Source organism: Xiphophorus maculatus, chromosome 1 (genome assembly GCF_002775205.1).
Source record: "Xiphophorus maculatus strain JP 163 A chromosome 1, X_maculatus-5.0-male, whole genome shotgun sequence".
NCBI classification, from domain to species: Eukaryota; Metazoa; Chordata; class Actinopteri; order Cyprinodontiformes; family Poeciliidae; genus Xiphophorus; species Xiphophorus maculatus.
Window position 1 is genome coordinate 12,384,328 of NC_036443.1, and position 26,207 is coordinate 12,410,534.

Sequence of the window (26,207 nt, forward strand, 5' to 3'; positions counted from 1 at the left end):
TAAACAGCAACAGGTTGGCATTTATTTAAACCGGTCACAGAATCAGCAACAAGTCACTTTAGCTCTGTGAAGGCAGCAGCTGCAGCATGCAGAAGCCAGTTGGCAGCCGGGGCGGGATGTTCACGCTGTTAGGGAAGAGGATCAGGATTTCTTTAAAGATGACAGTCTCTGTGCTTATTGATTTACGCTGCAAAATGAGCCTTGAAGGCTCTTGGAAAGCACCAAATATTCTCTCCAACCAGCCTTTCTCTCTCTGTTTTTCTTTTTTTTCCTGTTGTCTAACAAAATGCATTTTTATTTACACATTAAGATGAATCAATTGACATGCAAGATCACAGTTCTGGTGTTGTTGTTTTTTGTTTTTTTTTTTTGCACTGGAGAAAATTATGTTCCATGCAGACGGTGTTTCAGACGTTCACAGGGGAGAAACAGCAGACAACAGAAACAAACAAACAAGTGAACCAAAAAGAAAAAAAAACATTTTCCCTTTTAATTCACTGAGATATGATTCCGTTTTTAATTAAAGCACCACGCTTGCCTTTTTCTTTTTTTCTCTTTTGGTTGGTGCAGGTTTCAGCTGTAATGATGAATGAATATGCTTAGGGACCTGCCCTCTAAAATTACAAATATATAAATAAAAATGTTTCCCACATCCAGGAGTCAGGAAGGGGGGAAACAGAAGGGGAAAAAAGAATCACTCCGCAGAGACTTGCAGGAACCAAATCTGCTGTAATTGGGTTTAAGCTGATGCTAAAGAAACTGTAACAGGAGAAGCTTAAATCAATGAGACAATTCTGTCTTTAATCCATATCTATCTGCAGTTGAGTGGGGAAAAAAACAACAGAACAGAACTATACTAAAAAGAAACTAATTGCTGCACAAAGTAGGGTAATTGCTTTGTGTCATGTGTTCCTCTTAAAAACCTAAGATCTCACACAGCTGCTCGTTTATCACACTTGGACTGTTTCCCACTGTATGTTTCTGAGATGTCTGACTCCGTCGCAGTGCACACTTCATTTGGAGTTTTAATCTAACTGATGAACGCTCTGTCACTTCTTTAATCCCCCCCACCCTCCTTTTTTTCGGCTCAAAAATCCTGACTTCGGGTAGTGTGCGTGCACTTTTTTTTTTCCCTGCCGTGCCATGATGGCTGATGACCGGAAGACGAGTTGAGCCGCGGTCAGCGTACATTCGATCCGTCAAGCCGTCCAAAATAGGCCATAGAGAGAGCTGACTGGGAAAAAGATCTCATTTTCAGTGGAGTGGTGATGAAGGTTGGGAGCCACTTGCTACATTTATTTTAGGATTCCCACCAGTGTGGCAAGATGCACACTCTCGCTCATGAACAAGCCCATGAAAGGAGAATGTTAGGACTCAGCCAATCGCCCGCAGGCTGGCAGTGGGATAATATTCCAGGAGTGTGTGTCATGTAACATTTCATGAGTTATCGCTCTGAAAAAAAAGGGGGCTGCTCATCACGCTGTGGCTGTCCTTTTTTTTTTTCCTGTGTATTGACATCCAGAGAACTGGCTTCCAGAGCATATCTATGTTTCCACACAGCACAAAAATAACAGAGAAATGTGGAGCTGACCGTGGAAATTGCCGTGATAACCTGAACTAACTCTCTAAATAACGACATGAGATGATTTTCCTTTGTGTTCTCCAAGAATGTGTCCCGTCAGGCTGCTGAAAGGGGGGCCGGGGGCGGAGAGAAATTCATGCAGAAAATGAAAGCTTAGCCCTGTGATGCTCATCGCAACATAAACAATATTTATTCGAGGGTAATCTCCTTAGATCGGGAGCAGACAGAAGATTACAACTAAAGATGGCTTCATTTAGAAACAAAATTAGGAGAAAAAAAGGAGAACTCAATACTCGGCTCCCTCTCTCTCATTGGCCATATGCTGCAGCATAAACAAGGTCTGTTTTATGATCTGCTTTATGTTTTTTTCCCATCCTGTGCACGTACATGACATGCTGTTGAACTAGGAAAAGATTAGAAATGTGAGATTGGATTAAAGGCAGAGGCAGTGTATTTAAACAACAGTAAGTAAGCAGATAAAAAATGATATTTTAGCTTTATTAGAACAGCTCTGCCTGAGAATGACTGAAACCTGGACAGCCGCAGCTTGTTCAGCAGGCCTTAGACCAACAAACCTTTCATCTGTGTAAACTTTGGCTGGGTGTGACCCACCGAGTGAAAAAAAAAGGCACATCCTGTCTTATTTGTCTATCCTCGGAGAACCACATCCCATTTTTGGGTCCTTCAGACCTTTAGCTTTAAATCATCCCTGATGTCTTAAAATAAACCATGCCATTTATTGCTCCTGGGCAGGTTTTAAACCAATAAGGGTGGCCTTTTCAAATTTGCATTTAGGTCATGCTCATAAAAAGTGATAAAGTACTCACGCTCACCTGGTAGTTACACTCAGGGTCCATGCAGTGGTAATGCTCTCTGTACTGGTAGGCACAGTGCACGTGTCCACAGTGCTGGCTTCCAGAGAACCTGAAAACACAGGACATGTTAAACCACATTAATAATGGAACGCTGTCATCTCTGTCTCGTTATAATTGGCCTAGGTTGCCCATGTTGCTGCCTGGACCAGGTGAACCTGAAGCTGCTCTGCCACAGCATCAAAACAAGATTCTCGCTATAAGTTACACTTACAAAAATACAATACCATATAGAGTACCACTTTTTTACACATGAAGATCTAAAACAAAATCGTACAAATAGCTTTTTAAAAATAAACTCGTGTAGCTTGCCAGATGTATTATTAAAGATGCATTTTCTTAGTGGTGTTTCGTCAGGTCTCAAACCATGAATGTCTTTCATATCTGGAAATTTTTTCAAATAACTGATTTTTTTTGTAGCATTCTTCCAGCTAGCCGACCAGCTAGCTCCCCTGTGCAGGGGACGGAAAGTGTTGCTCTCAATACACTCCATTACACAGAAATTCATAGGAACGTCACCCTTCAGTCTAACTAAAAGTGCAGCCTCTATCTGGTCCTTTAAGGGACAGTGGATTGGGGCCATAGGAGATTATGGGGGCCTCAAAAAGATTTATAATAAATGGATATTTGCTACAAAACTTAAAATCCAATATCACTGTGATTCATTTTAGCAACTACAGACGACGGTGTCCCAGCCTCTAACCTAACCCTCGACCTCAAGCAGATCAGACGCAACAGCAGCAAGCTTAAAGGGCACGCTCAACGACTCCTACTCCTACTTTGATTTTGATGCGACTGTGTTACTTCACCACAGACGTTCTTGTCATAGTTACGATTTTGTGTAACAAAATATTTGATGGATTAGGATGTATTAAGAAATGACGGCGAGAGCATACGGATAAAGATAGGACAAGGCGTAAAAATGTTGGAAGTTGTTGACTAACAAGCTTTTGTAAATTGCATATGCAACTTGCGTGGGTAGGTCCCACATCCTTTTCTTGTTGATTGTGTAACATAAACAGCAGAACAGCAAAACAGTAAAATATGAACTACTAAACTGCTTGTGGGTGATTATGTTTCGTGTAGTCAGAATAACATGATCAAAAATATTAATAAATAAATGTTACAGAACAAAGTTATAACCAATAAGCACCAGCACTATATTTACAGCGGGGGGATTACGTGTTTAAATAAAAGCTATTACATGTTATGTTTGCCAACTTTGAGGGGAAAGAGGAATATAATGTGGCAACATGGAGAGATGTGATTCAAAAATGATCAACAGCAAATGAAGAACGATTTGCTGATAAATCATTAAAATTACCAGAAATTGGAGAAGAAGAAAAAACAACACAGGTGATTGAGTTCTCAGAGGTAGCTCGCTCGTCTTCACATGTCACCTTCAAAGTAACGAATCTCACACCTTCAAACTGGGTGCTGCTTTCCACACTCTGCCACAAATTACCCGTCTGTCACACCAATTTCAACCAAATTATCTTCATTTATTTCCAATGGCGCCGTAAGAGACACTTATTACTCTAAAACCTTTTTATTCTCTCTCTTTGCAGTCACTGACACATTAAGGACTCTTATTCTTTATATTGCTGTGAAAAGTCCTTGTCAAATCAATTCCTCGTTCCCTCAGGTAAACAACTATTTGGCCCTGGAAGGTAAAAGGTCGGGTTCTGTGTGTTTTCCCTCCTGTCAAAAGCGCAAAAAACTGGAATTTTAGTCTAAAACAAGCAGCTTTTTACTGTCGAGCAGACACTTTTATGGTGGTGATTATAAGCCTGACAATGACGACTGTTAAAATCCTCCAATTACCAGTGAAAACACACAAATAAACATTTGCTCTGCTGCTGCCAAGGACTCCATCTGCTGTAGTGCCGAGGAGAGAGGGGGAAAAGGGGGCTGAGTAATATTTTTTCCATCTCTCTTTCTGTTTTTTTTTCCTTGTTAGGATTATCCCAGAGCTGCATTTACAGATCACTTTGCTGAGTTCATTAAGTTAATTGAACAGCATATTCAGCACTGCTTTTAAGTTGACAGTGTGGATGTTTGTGTCTTTTTAAACACAGCCAAACCAAAGATTTTAGGCGTCATGAAGCAGAATTTTATTTGGGAGGCACCATATATATTCCTAATTATCATTCAAGTATCTATACCTACTTTTTTTTTAAAGTAATGGCATGTAATAAAACCCCAAATCTCAGCTCCTAATAAAACGAGTATCAAAATATTTTTGTATTGAAGTTTTATATTACTATGGCCTACAGAAGATTGTAGTAGTTTAGCATATAGTGACCCTAAAGATGGAGGGAGGCTACAAAAAATCCTTACTAGAGAAGCTGGCTTTTCATAGAAAGCCATACCCAAGCATAACAATGCAAAATTAAGAGGAAGAAAAAAGTATGGAAAAGAAAAGCAAATTTTTATTGGTGTTATGTCATATTTTTATTTACTGAAAATATATTGTATATAGCTCAATCAAAATGAACAAAATCCTTGAAATAAACTGGAATATAAAATATGACGTGTGATATGTGACTTTCATTCTCAAAAAACTTAATTACTTTTCCATGCTATTCTGATATATTGATATTCACTCATGCATGTGTATAAAAGTAGCACTTATCGACCTTTTCTGTAACAATGTCTGTCTCTCTTGGGGACCCCAGGTGTCCTGGGGTCTTAAAATCTGCCTATACATTGGCCCAGCCTTCTTTCCAAAAACCCCAGCAGAAGGCCTGATGGCTCTTTTAACAAGAGTCGACCAGACCGCAGAAAAGAGCCAACATATGTCCCGTCTATAAAGGCAGTCTCACACACATATACATGAACATCCGCGATGATTAACACGCACAGCCCCCCACCTTTCCCCTCTGAGACTACAGTCCACCCTCTGCTCAATGCCCAGCTGTATCACTTTGCCTCTGGACAATTCCCACTTGCCGCGTCAGGGGGCCTAATGGGCCTCTGCTATTCAGCAGCAGATTAAATATTAATATCGCCACGATACAGAGATTGCAGAGCATCTCCAGTTACAATAGAGTTACACAGATCAAAGTGGTGAGGCAACGGTGGCTGCATGAAAGCATTTAAAGAGCAGAAACTGCACCTAAACACCATCAAGGAACATCTTTGCGAGCCGAACTTGAGTGCGAGTTGAAAATATGAGGAAGCTCCCCCCCACCCCCTGGTTTTTTTTGCAGGATTGGATGAAAACATATTTACAAAGCCAATTTTTTGTCACATTCTGCGCTCATTATCCAGGGCTTTAAAAAGATCCTCCTCCCCTGCCTCTACCTCCCATCTTGCTGCTACATTTGCCCTTTTTATGAGCCCTCCTTTTCCATTTTTCCCCTCCCTCCTCTTCTTTTCCTTTCTCTCTCTCTTTTTTTTTTCCTCAAGCCCAACACGGAAATTGAAACTGTATCTGGGCTTATCTGCAACCTCCCCGTGCATCAACTGCCGAGATGTTTAGACAAATTTTATGCATTATGCAGCGCAAATATCAAAACAGTTCTTGGCAGTGCCAGCAGAAGCCTCATTAAAAATTCCTTAATTAAATCTTCTTGCAAAATGTAATCAGTCCAAGGAAGGGGTTTCATGTGTGTGCGTGCGAGCGAGTGTGCAGAAGAGGACGCGCACATGTGTGTTTCTGTCAGTGCCAAGGCTTTGATTTGTGCCCTTCATGTTATGGCTTGGAGAAGTAATCATTAATGCCAAAGCCACTTTGGCTTTTCAAATGCCTTTTTTCCCTTTTTATATAGACTAAACAGACAAAGATGATCACCTTTTTAGTGATGATGAATTCAACTAGATGTTATTTCTGCCGAAATATAAGATACATTCCCTTCTTGGATGTTTACTGTATTTATGTTGTAAATGACTTTAGTGTTGGTCATTTCTTGCCTTTGGCATTTTGTACTTAGGCAGATTTGTTTGTTTGACACTCAACTTTTTTGGGGTGTACCCTGCTGACAATCCTTCAATTTATACCAGACAGTGGGATCTTTCATACCTGCATTTACCATTCATGTTTTATTTTATATATATATTTTATTTTGTATAATCTACACATTGTGTACCATAAGAAAATAGAGCTACCTTACTTTAATTAATAATTTAACAGCAGCAGGTCAATCATATTTATTTTTGGTCTCATCAGGGATCGTAATATGTCATATTGAATAAAGGTCAATGAGCCCAAATTCAGGACTAAAGAGTGAGAAAAAGTTTTCAGTAAAAAAATAAATACATACTGTAAACAAAATACACTGAAATCTGAACATTTGATGTCCACTTATCTAACTAATTAATTAAAATCTCTGACCACTAATCAAAGCGTGGTTCACTCGCAAAGCTTTTTACAAGAAAATAAAGGAACAGAGGTAGAAAACCCATTTAAAATAAAAAAGACTAATAATATCAAAGCATTGCATTAAAAAAAGGAATGATGCAAACCAAAAGTCAATAAATAGGCTGCACGTTATGAAAATGAACTGAACAGATAATCTATGATCCTCTGTGCAAGTATGGAAAAGAATTAGTAATCCATAATCTAAAATAGGAGGAGCAATTAAAAACTGAAGAAAAGTGGCTCAAGAATGAAGCCCTGAGGAACCCCACATCTGATCTTCATTCATTCATATTAATAATTCCGAAATTATACAAAAAGGTGGTCCTAATCCTGAAAAAGATCAAGATGCCCCTGATTTTACAATGCCTTGGTTGAAGAGCCAATATCAAAAATGGCTATTGATGACAAAAAAAAGTTTAGACCTCAATAGAAATCCTTCATAATATTCACATTTTTATCCTTATCAGTCCAAATAGGAAACTGTAAATAACATTTATGTTTTGCATATAATTGCACATAACAGTATGTCTTTTTATTTCCATTTCATCAACATTTAACTACTCTTCTCATACATAAGGCTCCCTATGGATCATTTCCTTATCGGTGTTATTACTTGGAAGACCAAACTGCTGTATCAGTTGATTTAAAAAGATTTCTTTATGTTTTGAGCAAATTTCTATTGATTGTTGCACCAGGAGGGATTTGCATACCTAGCGATATATTTCTGGTAGAGGTTGATGTCATCACTGGCGGGTTTATCAGGCGGCAGACCATTCCTAATGCAAGAGCAAACACCAAACAGACAGGATTAATAGTGAGGCAGGCATGTCGGTTGTTAATAAGAAAAAACTGACACAATATTTTCTTAAAAGCCACTCCCAAACTGTGCACTATCAATATGTATTTTCCAGTGGCATAACAGCGTTTTCAGCCACGCTATGAATCAAAGATAGAAGGTGCGTACTTTGATGCAATGCACTGGCTCCCAACCAATCAAAGTCCAAAATACGGAAGCAAAAGGACATTAATCTTTTGTGGTGCAGAGAGTATGCAAACATAAAAAAAAAGATCTAAAAAACAGTATTTTCTGATAATCCCCAGAGGCCTTAGCTCTAATGTGGATGTCAAATTTACTGCAATCTGTCTGGAATCAGCGTAAACAAAGATGTAAGACACCTCTAGAAGCTGATATATAGAACGTTAGCTTCGGCTCAAACAAATTCATTTCAGGGCAGGAAATAAAGAGGAATTCATCACATTACAGAGGCGCGAGGGGGAATGGTGTTTTCCTTTTGTCACCTGTGTTGTGATTCCTTTCATAAAGCTGGCAGCAGAATAAAAACCCCTAATAGAGATTTGGTCGTGTTTGCTCCCGCTCAGCAAGTGGCATTTAGCTCCATGTGAGCGGCTCCACACAGGGGATGACCTGAGGTTAATCTGGCCCAGAGGGGAGGATACATTGCCAGACATTTTACCCAGCGCCCCTTCCTCCTCCCCGTGTACTACAAGCAGCAGACTGGGTCAGTTAGCCAACACTGCCGCTTCGCAGAACCCCCAACCTGGCAAAGGCCAAAGCTTGAGGGAGAGGTGCCTGAGGGCTCTTAAACAGTGTCTTTGATAGGTCCTGGCTGAGTAGAGACAAGGTCACAACGAATCAAACAGACTCTGGAAGCTCCTTCCTACTGCTAATGCACACAGCTGTAGGTGAGCTCCCCAAACCCCTCGTTTGCTTCCTTTAAAGTGCCCTCATCAGGCAGCGTCGAGCCGGCCCCTGCGACTCACCGGGAGGTTAGCCGTGGCTCTGAAGTAATTAAAGGGAGAGTTGTTACACCCTAGCCAAACGAAAGAAGTCAGTCACTTTGCGATGACTGTGCTAAATCAGTCTCCATGGAGTGCTACGGAGAGTAAACACTTCATGCGCCTTCGCAGCTCATAATGTCGTGGATATATTGGGCGTTATGCGCTGTTTCACACTACGGAGGTAGCAATTACCTTTGCGTTTGGCTAACTGACTCACAGAAGCAGTTAAATTGTATGTGAGCATCACATTAGCTCTGAGGGGGCTGCACTCAGAGACCATTGGTGCAAGGAAAAGAGAAATCTATGTTTGGAATTGTTCAATTCTATTAGTCAACTTTAAATGAAGGATTTGTTGTGTAATTAGTACATTATTTTAAATGCAGCAAGTAATTGAGGATGTTATCTCCTTTGTAAAAAAAAAAAAAGTCCTAAATTATCTTTATGTTGGTGTATTTAATCCAAATACCCCAAAAACTAGTCGATTCTATATTTAGTGACAGAAACATAACAGGTTGGTGTTCGGGTGCAAATAGTGTCACTGTGTTTCAGTTAGCATTGCTTCAACTTTTTTTTTTTTGGTTTTGTTTTTCTTGTTCCTCAATTTCTTGATAAACCACATATCTATTTTGACAACCCACACCCAAACTTGATCTACACAGAATCTCAGCTGTTTTAAATTATTATTTGTATTGACTGTCTCTGCAATATAAATGCGACGCATATCTAGGATGATAACATTAAAGCACAAAAGACTATTTTTGGTATAATTTTATAAACTAGAAAAAATAAGGGTTTTCCCCATGCTACTCTTGTATTGTTCTGACTGCTTTCATGAAATTTAAAATGTGAAATGAAGAAATTCAAAAGTGCTACAAATATTTTAGGACAATTGACTCAGATTAGCATTTCTAAGTCTTGGCCATACTATAGCAGTGTTCATCTAAAATAGTGCTATGCTACTTTAAGCTAGCTTAGACTATGTGAGTTAGTCAAGTTCCACATTAAAAAAAATTAGATTACCACAAATACAAATTTGCTAGTGTCAAGCTATAGTAATTCTAAAACTCAGTAAGCTCAGTTTACTCAGTAAGCTACAGACTGCACTCTCAGTTTAGCACTACTTTAGTGATGCTAAGCTAATTTAGGCAACTTCATTGGTATACCGTCTAGCAATAATTTAAACTTTAGCACTACTTAATGTACCTTAACATTTTTATTATTATTGAGGCTATGGTCACCTTCTAGTCCAGCAATTCTATTTGTATTATAACAAAATTAATTGGATTCCCAGACCGAGTGAGCGCAGTATTCTTTTTAATTATGAAAAAAAATCTTAAGAAAAATATCCAAGATCTGGGAACTTAGCATGATTATAAAGTTCATTACCTGTATGAAATTTAGATGTTTTTTATTTCAATAAAAGTTAAAGAGGAGATATTTTTTGTATCACATAAAAATGGCAAAAAAAACAACAACAACTTACTTCACTGATGACACAGTGCCTGTGGTTATAGAGTCAGTCTTGGAAAAGCTGGACTTCATATAATCAGCTGCGTTGAAGCTTATGTGTCCTGCCTGGTCCATTGTCAGCCCCGGAGCAAGGTTGGCCCCAGTCGTGCCAACAGCAGGGACCCCAGGAGCTCCAGGGTTTCCTGGTGCCGTAGCCAGAACATTAGGGATCAAAGAAGTTTCTGGATTTCCTGGTATTAGCTTCTGGATTGTTCGGATGTCATATTTGGAAGGACGACCAACTTTACCAGTCTTAAAGGCAATAGCACCACCCATGTCTGGGTTGCCCTCGCCAGGTTTAAACAGGTGCAGAAACTTGACATTCTCCAGGTCGTACTTGGACGGTCGCTTGTAAGCATTGCCATTCTGCTGCTGCAAGCTCTCGCCCATCTTTAGCTTCTGAATGAAGAAATCGTATTTTGAGGCTCGGGAGGCCATGTTCTGTACGTGGGAAGAATTGGGCGGCTGAGAGTTGCCCAACTGAGTTGCTCCCGACTGTTTGTGGTCTAGGCTGGAGTGGTAGATCTGACCCTCCACCCCCGGCAGGCCGCCGGAGCTCTGAAGCATCGAAGCGCTCTTTTCTTGGGTCAGTTTGGAGTTGAGGTCATCCGGTTTGGGTGGGGAAGCGTGCACGGGCCAAGGGAGGGTTTCACCAGCTTTTAGCTTGCGGATGTACTCTTCGTACTTGGAGAAGCGAGGGCTGCGCGAGTCCTCCGCATTGCTGAGGGACGATGGGTCTGAGGTAGCTTTGACAGCATCAAAGCCGATCTTCTTGGTCACCTCGTCCCTTACCTGATGGTCATCATAACCAAACATCCCAAGAAACTTATTCATGGTGTTGACAGCATAGTCCCGTAGGGCTGAAGCTTCTCCTGCACAAAGAAAATAAAAAAAAGTTACATATAAGGTTCAATAAGTTAAGATTGTTCATTTGAAAACTGGTGTGTATAAAACTGAAAGAATCATTGTAATAACATAATATTATAAACAGCACAGATGCAATGATAATACCTTTACTTCAGATAGTTGTCCCAATATGGTTTGCTATAAATAAATTACTCTGTTGCAATAATGAATATTTTTCTAAACAATTAGATTAACTATGACCAAATTTGCCAAAATGCTCACTTGGGTAATTAACATGCCTAGAAACAAATGGCACCGCTCTTGCATTTAAGGACCTCTAGCAAATCTAACAATGCCACCAGCAAATAGGAAACAGGAAAAGTTTGTCTGCAGTGCGTGCAACATCTGTAAATGTCTGCGTATATATGTGTCTACAATCAAACAGCCTCAGGCTCTTCCTGTTTTGCTTGCTGTGTCAGTCCTGCAAAATCTGCAGGTTAACATACTAAAGAGTGTGTGTGCCACGAACCACACACAAAAAAACATTTTTAAAAGTGTGTTGTTTTGACAATAACAACAAACTGGTTGTCAAAATTAAAAAATATTTTTTTTTCTCTAAAGCAGAATCTTCCACTTTTGAAAAAATCTTAAAACTAATACCTTTTAATAACAGTATCATAGTCTTACTTAGTTCTCCAACAATGAAGTTTAGATTATATTAGATTATTTTTATACCTTTTGCTCTTTATTTTTCTTTACCATTTTACCATTTGTTTTAAACTTTTCAATCAATCTCTATTCATAGGCACATTCCAGAGTAGTTTTTCTTGAAACAAATTTCTAGACCTATGAATATCAACACACACATGCCTTGTTGAATGATGTTGTCTGTCCCATTGTGAAGAGAGGCTAAGACAAATGGGCTTCTGAGCAAGATCCAATGTATACTCCACGGAAACAAACGTAAAGATTTTGATCAACTTACAAAGGATGAAGTATATTTGAAAATGCTTGGGTTATATTTATTTCACAGGAATTCTCAGTAGCTGTGCCATCAGTAATTGGATTTTCACCCTAACCGAATAAACATGTTCAGATTAAAGCAGGGAACTTGTGCTGCTGCAAGAAAACATTAATTTATTTAAAAAATTAATTATAGAATTAAAAGATTTTTAGTGCTTAATGTAAAAACAAACAAAAAAAAAATCCAACAACACTACAGGAATTAAGAAAACATATTAAATAATGTTTTATAAACTAATAAACCTTCAAAGTTGATTTGTGTCACCTTCAAAAGTGCAAAGAACAAACTTTTTGTTCATTTATAAACTAAACCATAATTTTACTTAAGGACTCCATTAAATTGGACAACTTCCCCAAGGACACCGGCAGAATACAGTCAATGTATAGTTTAATTGCATTATGTGGAGATTAATTCTGCCTCATTAAGTGCAATCCAGGTTAGAGTAAGTGGTCAGAAAGTGGCGGAAAGGAAAGGATGATTTGGCCCTGAAAGCAGTGAAAGGATCACGCTATGCATGAAGAAGAGGAGCTTGCGTGAAGAGGAAATGGTGCAGAGAAAAAGGGAGTAAGAGAGAAGCGGAAAGAAAAAAAAAAGAAAGAAAGAAATAATCAGGAGTGGCGGAGCAGCCTTGATGTGTTTGCAGATCTGACTCATTTCCAAAAGTCTCCTCTTGAGTAACTCTGCACATTAGGCAGGATCTGAGAACAGATGATCATTTCAACAGCGTTATGTTCGACCTCCTTTACTCACTCACTGACTTGGCATGGTCACAGGGATGAAATCCAAAGTCCTTTTTTAAAAATTTGTTTTACTGCTGTTTTCATCAGCAGAGAACACATGAGCTGGCAGGAGGAGGTGCCGCCCACCATCCGAGGTAATTAATACGCAAATATTTCTGTTCTTGTCTCATATTTCTCAGTTATTGCTAAATCAGTCCCTGGGCCCTGCTCTTCACATCCCCTGCGCAGCATGTAAAATAATCCCCAAATTTCCACTCGCCACGGCTGGGGTTGTTTCTCCACTCTGTGGGTCGGTATGAAACAGGATCTAGTGGATCGAAGTGCCATGAAATTTTTAGGAGAAATAGATCAGATATTTGAGAGGAAATACCTACATGTTTGCCACAGATCAGTTTGTCAAATCTATCGTGTTTTCACATGTACTAAAACCACAGTGACACTACGTAAATACAATTGCCTATTGTGCTGTTTCATACCGGATCTCACGTTTGCATTTTTTTCTTTAGCCAAAAAATTAAGTGATGGCATTAAACATAATTGGGGATGCTTTTGAAGAAGTCCATTTAGAAAGGATAGCGATTCGTGTTCTCTTGGTTGGATATTATTGGTTTGTATTTATAAGGCCATCTCAAATCGCACCATATGATATGCATCTATTTATCCATACAGTATATCATACAGCTCCAAAGTTAGGGCAGTCCCACCCACAGATCAAAGAGTGAAAGAAACTTGAAAAAGAGAGCGCCTTGTGAAGGATTCATACTTTTATATCAACGTAATTCCCATATTTTATTAAAAAAAAAAACCACTAACTTTAATGTATTCTCTATACAACAACCCTTCACAAAGTGGTGCACTATTATTAAGTGGAAAGAAACAAATATGTTGTTTTCAACCATTTTTTACTTGAAAAATAAAAACTGGTCCAATACACCTAAATAAAATTATTTTATAAAATTAATCACATTTAATTCCCTTTAAAAGTCAGGGAATTATTAAAGAGAATCCACTTTTGACTAATTTAATCTCATCATTAATACAGCTGTTTCATGAACAAGGCCATCTACACAGAGGCGGGTGCATCATGCTGCGGGAATGGTTATCTTTATTGGGAAAAGTGAAGCTGTTCAGCGGTGACTGGAAGGTGGATAGAGCTAAATACAAAACAATCATGCAAGAAATCATGTAAGGAGGCTGGAGAAGACTTAAAACTGGTATGGTGGTTATTCTGGTACTCTTAAATAAAGTCCAATGCCACCAGGTTATTGATAAAGTTGTGGAGAAATTAAACCTGGGTTAGGTCATAGAATGACATCTCAAGGTTTCAACAACTCTCAGAAACGTTATTTAGGGGTATCAGAATAAAGGGGGTCACGTCATACCTTTCTTATTATTGTGTTGGTCGACCACATAAAGTATCTCACAAATATGTTATAGATTTTTTATCTTTGCATGATAAAATGTGGCAAAAGTTAAAAATGGAATGCACTCAAATTTGTTTTTACACAGAATTGCTACATATCAGTTTAGAGAACTGGACACTTGTTGGTTTTTACTTCACAAAAAATAAAAAAGCAGTTTAAAAGCTGTATCAAAGACTTAACTTCTTCCTGTTTCATGCAATGCTTCATTTTTTAATATTTAACGGATGTCTGTTTTTTTCTTTTTTTCTCTTCCCTTTTTGCTGAGAAATCAGCCGGATCGCGTGACGTGCTATCAGTGAAAGGCAAATGACTGGATTCAAGGGATTATTACTAGGACTGACAGAAGATAACCTTTCTAAAACGGCATGTAAATGAGGCCGCTACTCAACTGCTATCTGAGCACCTCTTAATAATGCCATGTGACACCAGGTGGGGAAACTCAATGTTGTGTGTGGGGATCAGGGCCCAACGTGGCCCCCTTCGGCTTAGGACAAATTAATGAATAAATAACTAAATAATTTTCTTTTCTTCTTCTGCTTTAACCCCATCTGACATTTCCATCTGCATTCTCTCTGGAGGAGAGCTGCAGGCAAGCGGCTCCTAATCTCGACACTTCAGGATCCAAAACGCGACACAGGCCTGCCTTGTCTATATTTGAGGCAATTAGGCCACATTTTCCCCTCACCGATATGATAACAGATGGGCATTATATCTCCATTTGCTGCCCAAAAATGGTCATCAGCGTGTGGCACGGCCTCAGCGTCCATGGCACCAAGAGGCAGAAGGTGTCGGCGATGATAAAGATGGAAGCCGGCGGCTATAAATGGACTAATCTGAAGAGCTTGCATGCAGACATTTGGTTAAAATGTTTGGCTTCAGAAAGCTGTACTGGTCTCAATCAGCTGCGTTATTATTATTTTTTTTATCCTATGGTAATTTTAATATAGTTTTATAAAACTATTTATGCTCATATCAGTGAATTAGTTTGAGGGTGCACTTTTTAAACAGACAGTGGCTGAGCTAATAAAGAGTTGCAATGAATAAATGACGTTATGTACATTTGTTTGATGTAATTTGTCACACGAAAAAAGAAAAGTGCCGGGCTTAAAACTTCCACACTGTTTGCTCAGTTAATTAACAGGCAGTAAATAGAGGGAGGGGGCTTTGAAATAGCTTGAAATGAATAATAACCTTTTAGGGTGAACCCAGAATTGCAAATGGAAGTCATGGTCAAGCCTGTTTGATCCATCGCTCTGAGCATCTCTATCATTTGTTTCATACTTTTTAATTCATTGTTTTTTTTTCCCATTGACTGGCTTAAGAGGGCTCTAATGCGACATCTAAATTATCTAGGAAAAGTATTCTGGGGTTTTGCACTGATAGGAAATCTGCGCAATGCCTCAATGTGAGGAGTTAAATGTTTTGAAGGTCGCAGTTTCTCTCATTGATCTTGCAATGTTTGTTAATTACATTGTCACTGATGTTGTGAGAGATAATTAAGCCACTATGTTTATATGCATAATTATGTGCACTCCACATCAGCCTTTGAAAGACAGCAGTGAGAAAGAGAAAGAGGGAGCCGGAGAGAGAGGGAAAGGAAGAGGGGGAGAGGGGAGGAAAAATGTTTTAATTGTGAGCTGAGCAGAAACACGGCAATATAGATGCCCTAGTTACAATCAACAAAGAGGAACTCGGGGAAAGAAAAGAGAGAAAAAAAAACAAAACAACAACAACGCTCTAAAGACGAGATTTGCGACTGATGCGGGGTGCTCTCTCCATGCCGTCTTCAAACACCCGGCTTTCTTGTGAGCTTAAAAGAAGGAAGCCGGCGGAGGGAGAAAGGTGTAAGCCTGACTCACAATAGTTCAACATATTTACAGACAAGGCCCTTTTAAGGCCGCGAAATATACAAAATGACTAATTAAAACCACAAAGCACTTTTTTTCTTTTGCCTCTGAAATGAAGTCTGCACTCTTTTCTCAGAAGCCCCTGCCCCCGATTCTAACTGTGGCCAGAGCGGCTGCTGAACTTTCAGTGACAAAAAAAAAAAAGAAGAAGAAAAAACGCACAAAACAAAAGGAAGAAAATAGAGACGATGACAAAAAAAGGGAGTACGTGTGGCGCGACTCTGAGCCGCACACTTAAACCTAGATAGAAGCCCGAAAAACTGCTCAACCGAGGCGAGCGAACGCGAAACAAAACTTGTTTTTGCACCACAACAACCGGTTTCACCTGCAAATTGCTGTTTTTTTCCTCTCTCTTCTCTCTGTGTGAAACTGACTTTATCTATTCTTATAACTGAGCTGAGCGTGTCTGTGTTTGCGCTTTTTTCACGTTTTTACAGCTCTGTGTTTTAACTTGTGCGACATAAGGCCACTCTCTCTTAAAGTGTCTAGTTTCAAGGGTCACAAAGTGTGCAACAACACTTTCCCAAAAGACTGCTGGTTGCTGTTAATTCTTCCCTGCTGCCGGTTTTATCTGTCTGATAATCAGTGAGTAATGCGAAGGGAACATAGTATCACAATTAAACAAGGGCCATTATGAGTCATTTTATAATGAGTGCTCGTTGTATTAAGGAATCTAAAAAAAAAGAAAAAGAAAAAAAATTGGCTTGGAAAAAACTAAATAGGCCACTGCAGGATAACTTCAGCATTGCTGACTTTATTTGACAACTGATCGCTTGGATTTAACAGCTGCAGAATAAAAAGAAAAACTTATGTACCTCCGTGTAAGAGAGCTTGAGGCAGTGGCTAAGTTTAGTGAGCTTAGGGAAAAAAAATCAAAGACTCAGTATGTAATCCTGGGTGTAATATGAAGCTTAGTCTGGCCCTGCCATGTGCTCTTGGCCCTCTTCTGCCGGGAGAATGTTTAAAAACCCAGCCTTATCAGCCTTCCCCATTTTATGAATTATGTTTTTTTTTTCATAATTGTAAACCTCAAACAAGTTCCTTTTCCCCCCCTCTTGACCTGCCAGCTGAAGCTGCCTTTAGAGTAATAATGTCACTGGCTATTCATATTGTAACTCTAGAGCCCGTCTTTCCAATAATGGGTACACTTAAGCTTATGTGGATGTGTGGCAATGTCACCTTTCCTTTCCTCTATCCAAGCTTTTGTCCCTTAATACTATTGAGTGCTAACCACTGTGGAGCTGAGACAGAGTTAGTTGCAGATCTATAAAAAATACTGGCCAGGGGTGTGACAAGAGCTCATGGCACAAGATCTCGCAAGATTTTGCGTTAAAATGAAATCTGTTATCCAAAAGTGTTGTCTGACTGCTGTTTTACTCAAAACTTTTAAATATGGCTCCTGGATTTGAAGACAAAAAGTGCTACTTGGATTGTTGCGTCTTGTTTCGTTGACAAGGTTGGGCTGGTTGATAACATATTGTTTAACAAGCACTGAAGAAACAAATGTAACAATGACAGGATGCCAATGATTTGCAAAAATCGTAGGAATAATATGAAGTACCAATCATTAGTTGCTAACAACAACATCTGCTTTGATCCTTCGTAATGCTTTTCCAGCATTAGAATCACCTTGTAAATAGATAAACAAAAAGTACATCAACAGAATCGAGGAACTGGACAAAATTTCTCTGCATGGATTACAGATTTTTGAAATGTTAAATAAACACAGAAAAAAATATAGTAAAAATTTGATCATGTCCCAAAGATATTGTTTGTTCTCTAAAACATCTCATGATCTGGATGTCAGGTTAATCTTACCTGGAGAGGAGAAACTTGCTTGGCGGCTCTGGCCCTCGGTTGGAGGCATGTAGCTGTTGTCCTTTGGAGGTCTCTCATCAGTTTCTTTGTCGTCATGGTAACTACCATCTTGAGAGCCCGTCGTGGCCTCGGCCTCCTCGCCATTGTCCTCTTCGTCACTGCAGCCCTTAGGCTGGACCATATAGACGCCCTCGGGAGGACCGTCTTCGTCATTGCTGACTCTGAGTTCATGTTCCTGCTCCTCGTCGGGAGCAGGCGGCTCTTCCCCGTACTCGCCGTTGACCCATTTTTCGATGGCCTCGCGTCTCTTCTGGTCCTCTTCGAGGCTCTGGCTGAGGCTCAGGCTTTCTGGGAAGTTGGTCTCGTTGTCGTCGTAGTAGGAACTGCCGCGCTCGCTGTTCTCTGCTACGCTTTGATCTCCCTCTGCGTTTTGGGAGCTGCTGTCGTACACCACTTGGCGGCTGAGCTTGGCACAGATAGCGTTGAGTTTTAGGCCACCTTTCCTTTTGGCGGCCATCTTGGGTTTTCCTGAGGTCGTGTCAGTGCATAAACTCCTCTCAGCTGGCGGAAAAACAGGGAGAAAGATGGAAATGCAACGTGAGTAAAACACAGTTATCGACATAGAAGGCGAGTCTTCTTTAGGGATTACCAGGGCAGAGGTTGTTCAAACCAATGGGAAAAAATGGGGAATAGAAAACAGAAGTTTCTGATGCTAAATCCTCCCAGTATTAACTGACAGCAACAGCAAAAGACTGGAAAGACTCAAACACACTTTTGGTCAGGTTTTAGCGCAGCGGAAAAATAGAACAACGGCACCAGCATCTAAACCACAGAGAGATAGGTATCAGACCCCCTACAGTACTACAAGCGGCTTGTACAAGGCTACATAATCCTTCACATGACAGTGCTATATAGACACTGTGAAATGTTATCTTCACTCTCACCTCGAGAGGCTGTGGACCTGACACTGAGTGGGGGGGCTGCACAGCGTTTAAGCTGTCAAGATCGAAGAGTGAAAACGCTTTGCTCTTTTGGGCTTTTGGGTGAAATCTACACTGCATCTTGAGAGTCTCCTGGGAAGGGGATAACATGTCAAATAGATACAAAAAAATACCCATATAGTTTGAATTTTGTGTAATTTTACTTAACCATACGGCCATATACACTAACAAGTCCCAACATTTATTTTCCCAGGGGAGCCTCTCTGAACAATAGCACATGACAGAGTGTGCTTTGGGGCAGGAATGGGTGGCATTATTTCAATCCAAGTGGGGCTATCTTTATAACATGTCCTCTGATGAGGGAGGAACAGCTGCCTGTGACATTCCATATCCAGAGCTGCCTTTTTAGGGCAGAAACTGCACTCTGTTACCTTTCACTTCATTCATGGGACCACCAAAGTTCATCTTCTAAAGGCATGTTCAGAACAACCATTGTTGAATTTTTTTTCAGAAAGCCAGACGATTGTCGCTATGATATATGGACTTAAAATTAGAAGCTGTGCTCTGCTTTTCACTGAATGCCTTTTTCACTTTTTCCACACTTTGTCACATTTTAGCCAAAAGGACCATTCTTCTACTGGCAGGTAAACCAGATTCTTTTTCATGATTTGTCCTAAATTTAGCTTTGTCCATCTTCTATCAACTCTAAGCAACATCCTACAAAAAGCATTCCCACATCATGATGCTGCCACCCACAAGCACAAGTCTTTTAGACGTAGGGGAAAAGGTTTAGTCTCATCTGACAACAGCTGTGTTAGTTGTATGTCCATCACATGGTTTGCTGAAAAAAATTAAACAGATATTCTTATGCCTGATGATATTTTTGCTCTCTAGAAAACTTCCGAGGCCTTTAGAGAACAGTCGGATTTATGAGATTTATAATGAGATGACATTTACTGAGGCAAAGGTTGCAAATATTTAAGATAGCAGATTAAAAGGGGTGTAACACATACCACACTTTTTGGGTGTTTGATATATAAAAAAATCCACTGAATTATGCACTGTTTTGTGTTCCGCTGTCAATCCAATCCTAATAAATACATTAAAGTCTGTGGTTGCAAAAATCATAAACTGTGAAAAAGTTTAAGGGCAACTAAGACTTCTGCAAGGCCGTCTGGAGACACTCGCAGCAGACATTGTCCTTGGTGCTGATTTAAGCACATGTCATTTCGGGATAGAAAAATGTGCAATATCTGAGGTAACAAAGTTCCACCTTAAGGACTCAATCCACTTTCTCTATCAATGAGTACGAGCCTCTTCATTTTCCCCTCAGCCATAAAGCCAACCATAATCATGTGTGAGCCCCCCGTCGGCATTATGTAAATCACATTGGAGCAACATAAAATCCTGTTTTCATTTTCTTTTTGCAAAGCTGTGGAATCATTAGAGGATATGCAATTTGAAGCAGTTTACTGATCACCCCCGTCGCCAGACAATGAACCCCGCGCTACCCACACATGCTTTCTCAGTTACTGTATTTACACTGCGGGCTTCCTCTCTGAAACAATGACTCTCAGGAGTTACGCAGTTTTCTGTGCCCCGTATATCAGAGACGCATTACCGAGCAGTTTGGTGTTAAGACAATTGCAGGTGGAGGGAGGGGAGCGGGGGCTGGAAGGGGTCAGCTTTTTAAAGGACGAGAAATCCGAAAAAGCATCAGATGTAAAAACTATTAGGAAGTGGAAGACATAAACTAAAAAAAATAAGAATTTTTTTTTCCAGAAATATACTCCGGAGGAAGGTTGAGGTCATTTGGGTGTTGCTTTGTATGTAATTTATTCTTTATATTGTGCCTTAACTACTGACTTCCTTTGTTCAGCGATCTCAGGCTCCTTGTAGGAAGTGACCCCTCAACAGGGGCTTCTTTCAATTCGTACCTATTTTTGTAAAGTTTTTTGTTTACAAAATGAAGCATGAGTGGATTACAAGTACATGCTGAGCATGGAACTGGCATAAAAAGTGGATACCACAGATTATTTGTCTTTTTAAACCTGCAACACAATTTAAAACAAATAAAATACTCTGTGCTCTGCTGTATAAAAGCAGGTCGAACTATTATTTATGCTTTTGGTTTCTGTCCACAGCAGCTTTCCCCCCCCATTGCTTACAGTAAGGATTGCTATGGAAACTCTAAGCTGTTTACCTCAAGTCGTTTGTGTGCATGATAGCGTACAATGAGATAAAATCTGCAGGGACCTACATGAAAGAACAACTTCTCCCCCTGGGACCAGATCCTCCCACCTCTCTGAGAGTCCAGTAAGCATTCTGCCTTATTAATGAATATCAGAAAGAAAAACAACACTGTCACACGCCTCGGACATTATTTACACTCTGTTTTAGCACCGTGTACTAATTGTCAAGGAGGAGACTCCTCAGTAAGCACTGGGAGTTCGGGGGGGGGGGGGGGGGGGGGGGGGGGGAAGCACAGACAGGTTAGAACACAACAGCTGAAACTAATTTTTCCAGCTGCTTATGTTAACTGTGACACTATTTTTACTGGAAACAGAGCAGGGCCACAAAGAAGAGCAGGCACGTAGTGTCTGTAAAAGGCCAAAACACGAAGAAAAAGTCAACTTAGGTATTTTTGAATCCTTTCGCTTGACGTCAGGGTCCTTTTTTATACATATATATCTTTGGTCAAAAATGGGATCATTAGAGCTGCTTCTTCTCAGTCTGCACTGACAAACTATCTCTTGCAAAGCTCTCCAAGCCCCACAGGTATGTTTGGGTTCTGATACAGAATGTCTGTTCGCGTGCCAGAATAGTCGAAATCCTAGTAACACTATAGGGAGGGCATAATTTGTGTGAGCATGCACTTTAGTCACATTGAGTATAGATAAATGTGCAGAAGGTAAACTGTACAGGTATTTCAGAAAGTATTCACACCCCTTCAATTTTGTCACATTTTGTCAAATCACAACCAAAACTTTAATAAATGCATATGATTTTAGGACTTAGATCAATACTGTCTCTCTTATCATGATAAACAAAATCCCTGGCAACAAAGTCAATTCAGAAATCACTAAATTAGTACATAGAGTCCTTCCCCATTGTGAAACATGGCAGTGGCAGCATCATGTCTGGACATGCTGGGACGCTGGTCAGAGATGAATTAAAGATGCATGCAGTTAAATACGGAGGAATATTTGAAGGAAATTTGTTACAAGCGAAGGTAGGTTCAGAGATGCCCGCCATCCAATCTGAGTGAACTTGAACTAATTTGCCAAGAAGAATAGGAGAAAATCAAATCAGTCTCAAGGAGTAGAAAGCTCTTTGAAACTTATTCCTGTGCTTCCAGCAAACAGTGGTTCTACCATTAACTCAGGAAGTTGCACCTTTGGTCCATCACAAAACATCTCAACAAAATCCACTAGATTTTAGGGCTGCAACGTGACAAAATGGGAAGACTTTTTTTCAAGTCGCTGTGGTTGCTACAGCTCTACCAGCAGCACCTTACATCCAAAGCAGTCTGGAATGCAATCAACTTGTGGAACGTCACATGAAAAATGGAATAACCTGATTTTGTTGTTCATTCAGGGAACGAGGCTGCCCCACAAACAGACCAGCTCCCTGCAGAGTTTCTGTTGGTATGAAGCGAGCACACAGGTGGGGGTCTGTATATATGAGAGGTAGATATTGCCTGTTTAAACCGAAGCTTATCTCTTCAACTAATCAAACACAGATACAGGCCCCGTTGTAGATTCCTGCTGGGTTCCAACATGACTGACACGGGGACAACCCAACCACCCCCCTCTGCAATATCTTAAGTTAATTAATACAAACAAGGTCTGGGAGATGTCTGTTTAGCTCAGGATTATTTTACAATATGCGACCAAGAGTTGAAGAAGCTTTTTTAAAAAAAAAAAAAAAAAGTCTAGTTATAACTTTATGAACCTTCGGCAGATTAATCGACAAGGCTCCCACTGTGTAGCTCAGTGAACCTTTCATGTCCCTGCCTCTCAAGGGAGATGCGTGTGACGGTGTGTGCGCTCGCCTCTGCGTATTTCAGGAAAAGCACAGACAAACACACACAGACACGCTTGCAAAATTGCAATGTTTTTATTTTTTTGTGAATTCACGGCTCACGAGAGGAGAACGTTTCTCCCCCCCCTCCACTCCCTAACACTTCTCTCGCTTTCCGGGAAACCACGAACAGCCGCCGCGAGCAAGTCGAGCGGAAAGCTACTGATGGACAACCACCCCGGCTGCACCCGGACCCCAGCATCTGGCCCTGCTCTCATTTTTTATTACAGAAGAATAACAATAAGCAGGTTGCCGACCCCGCCGTGAGATTTTGCCACAGTTCTCTAACAGTCGGTGCAGCGGATGCGGAGAAATTTCCATTTTTCTGCATGCATATTTAATTGAGTTTTGTCCCAGTGGTGCGGAAATGATTTGTTTTTTGCTCTCTGTTCACTTGACTCCTCTTCGGAGTCGCTAACCCTGATTAAGACGTTCCCGTTAATTTCCCAGCGCACACCTTTTTTTTGTGCATTAATGGTTCTGATCGTCTAATTAAAACTTCTCAGCTCGGCTGCTGATCACCGCTCGTTGTGCCTCTGACCTGAAGTTTTAATTGCCGCATCAGAAGCGATAATAATAATTTTGAGGTTCTGATGATTAAAAACAATGCCATTGCCAACTAGTTGATAGATGGGGGCTTGGGGGGGTGGTGTGCTTCTGAGAGAAAGTTTATGAAGAGAGGGGAATTGAAAAGGGGACTTTTATGGTGGCTTTTCTATTGCAGGAAGACTAATGTACATGAATGTGAATGTGAACTGCTGAGCATATGGGAATTTCTAAGCCTTCGTGTCCCACAGAGTGTTCCTGAACAAACAGATTTGGCTGGGAGTGGGAATAAGCTAGTCCCTGCCTCAGACCTAAATCTGCCCCTGACTGATCCACTTTGGAGCTCTACCCAGTTAGCAGGTTTTCCAGGTACAAAGTGATGCGAATTAGTGTTTCTCCCCATTTAGACTTCTTCTCTTTTTGCTGTTTTGTCACGTCTTCAGACCATAAGATGACACCTAATACCAAAGACAATCTGGGCAAACACAAAAATGTGGTTTTCAGATGATGATTTGAGCAATTAAAGGATAAAACTTTTGAAACAAGCTGGCCCTAGGTGGAAAAGTAATTGCCCTCTAAAATTAATAACTGGTTATGCCACCCCTGGCAGCAGCATCTGCTGTTTATGATGCAAGGCAATGAGTCTTTTCATGTCAATGTGGAGGAATTTTAGCCCACTCTTCTTTACAGAATTGTTCTAATTGAGCCACATTGGAGGCCATGTTAAATATCTCAATGTGATTTGCATCCTGACTTCAACTAGGCCACTTTTTCTAGCTACTAAATTATGGACGTGCTGCTTCTTCCGGTCGCTGCTGCAAAGCCAAAGGGCACTTTTGACCTTAAGGCAACTAACTGACAGCCCAACATTCACATTCAGGATTTTTTGGGAGACAGCAGAATTCATGGTCCCATCACAGTACCACTACCATGTTTGACTGCAGGTATGACTATTATCTTGGTTTCATTTTACACCACATATGATGGGTTTTTTTCAGTATACAGAATATTTTCCCATTCTGAAGTTCTACAGTCTCTTTATTATTGTGTAATTTCTTCAGTCTGAGTTATTCTATGTTGCTTTTTAATGTCTTTATTCTTCCGTAAATCTACAATTTAACAAATATGGAGTTCAATATTTTCACACAGGGCCGGTTTATTTAGCTCAACTTGGTTTTTAAATTAATGAAATCAATCATTAAAAAACTGCATTTTATTCAGATTTTTTTTGTCTATTTAAGTAAAAACAAAAAGAAGCAAAAAAATCAGAAAAATCTGTAGGAGTGGAATTTTATTTCACACCGCTATACTGAAAAGGATTGGGCAAAACTGAGAGACAAAAAGGAGAACAAGAGAAAACCCGATAAAGGCACATTGATGACGACAGTCTGCTTATTTTCATGGAAAGATAGTGGCACAGGAGGTAAAATACAAGAGGCACATTGTTCATAAAGAGACGGAAAGGGGGAAAAAAAGGAACCTGGGCTGACTGTTGTTTTGTGTCATAAAACATGCTGTTGATGAGATTATGTGACACGTGGATTACTGTCAAAACAGAAGAAGTGAGTTGGTTATGGTATTTGTTAAAACGGTACTTTCACACTGTACACAAATTGCACCGATGATAGGAAATGATTCAGGCATGAAAGAGAGAGAGAGAGAGAGGCCTTGCACCCAGGAAACTGCCACCAGCACATTTTGTTCTTTTCTTTTTTAACTCGCTTTATTTCTATTGGATCTGTTGGGTTTTAGTACAAGATCAATGCTTGGCTTTAAAACTTCTGCACAAACACACACAAAGCTTCATGCTGTAACCCCTCTATGTCCCACACATCTCTTTTATTATTAATCAGTTGCTTGCACATCTGCCTGCTTGTTTTTTTCCCCTCTCTCCCATCAATAAAACACTTATTGCTTTTAGATCAGAATGTGACCTTGCGCGGTGTCTGCGGTTTTCCTGACCTTGAAGGACCCGTTTGGACTGTTTCGCTCCGGCTCAGTTTGCGGGCTGTTATCAAACGCAGGAGGCCCTCAGCCATGCGCCGCGCTGCCGTCATGCCAGCGCAAAAACAACAAACACGGCACCACAGGACAAAGGCAGAAACAAAGGGGCCGCGGTGACGCGCTCGCCGACTCCGTGGGACAATAGGCTGAGGAAAAACAATGTGTATTTCGAGCGCAGATGGAGGAGGAAAGACACTGAACTTGAGGGCAATCAGGCAGGAAAGTTAAGATCTGAGGACAAATCCGCCCTCTGGCTTAATCACAAACAGGGTAATTATGGTTTTTCCAGAGCAGAGGACAAGCAATCTAAAATAGTTAAAGGGGAGTTAAAAAACACTGACATGAGTGACAAGAATCATCCTGAATCATCCTGACAGCGACGCACCAAAACAGCCAACTTTTATTCAGTTTGCTGCTCAGGGTAATTTGCCGAACGCCGGGCGAACTTGTTAAAATTGTACATCAAATCTGGACTCCCAGCTGGCACCAGATGATGACTTAATTTGTGAGCGTGGCAGCAGGAGGGGAGAACTTTGCTTTTAAAAAAAAAACAACAAAATAAAACAGACACACTCTGGCGCGCGCAATCCCCGTGCCCTCTGCAGGGTCGAAACAGGGGAAATCTATTCTCGCCGCTTTGTCTTGAGAATTGCGTTCGGTTTCACGACACCAGAAGTGCAATTTGATAAGCCAACCGGCACGGTAAATGAGCAGACGACCCCTGTGTCCCTCCCCCAACGGCTGGCGC

General features: G+C 40.4%; 1 protein-coding gene across 8 annotated transcripts in view; it reads right to left on the reverse strand.

Annotated features, from left to right (window-relative positions):
* Nucleotides 1-26,207, reverse strand: part of casz1 (castor zinc finger 1) — a 215,705-nt gene that overhangs the window by 25,464 nt on the left and 164,034 nt on the right. For 6 of the 8 annotated variants that reach the window (XM_023327638.1, XM_023327703.1, XM_023327524.1 and 3 more), the window contains 4 exons: nucleotides 17,886-18,446; nucleotides 10,101-10,998; nucleotides 7,528-7,593; nucleotides 2,410-2,506 (listed from right to left, as the gene is read on the reverse strand). In XM_023327638.1, coding sequence (XP_023183406.1) covers nucleotides 2,410-2,506; nucleotides 7,528-7,593; nucleotides 10,101-10,998; nucleotides 17,886-18,402 — 1,578 coding nt within the window. In that variant the 5' untranslated portion in view covers nucleotides 18,403-18,446. The remainder of the gene's footprint in view (nucleotides 1-2,409; nucleotides 2,507-7,527; nucleotides 7,594-10,100; nucleotides 10,999-17,885; nucleotides 18,447-26,207) is intronic. The other 2 variants (XM_023327809.1, XM_023327473.1) reach the window with 1 other exon arrangement.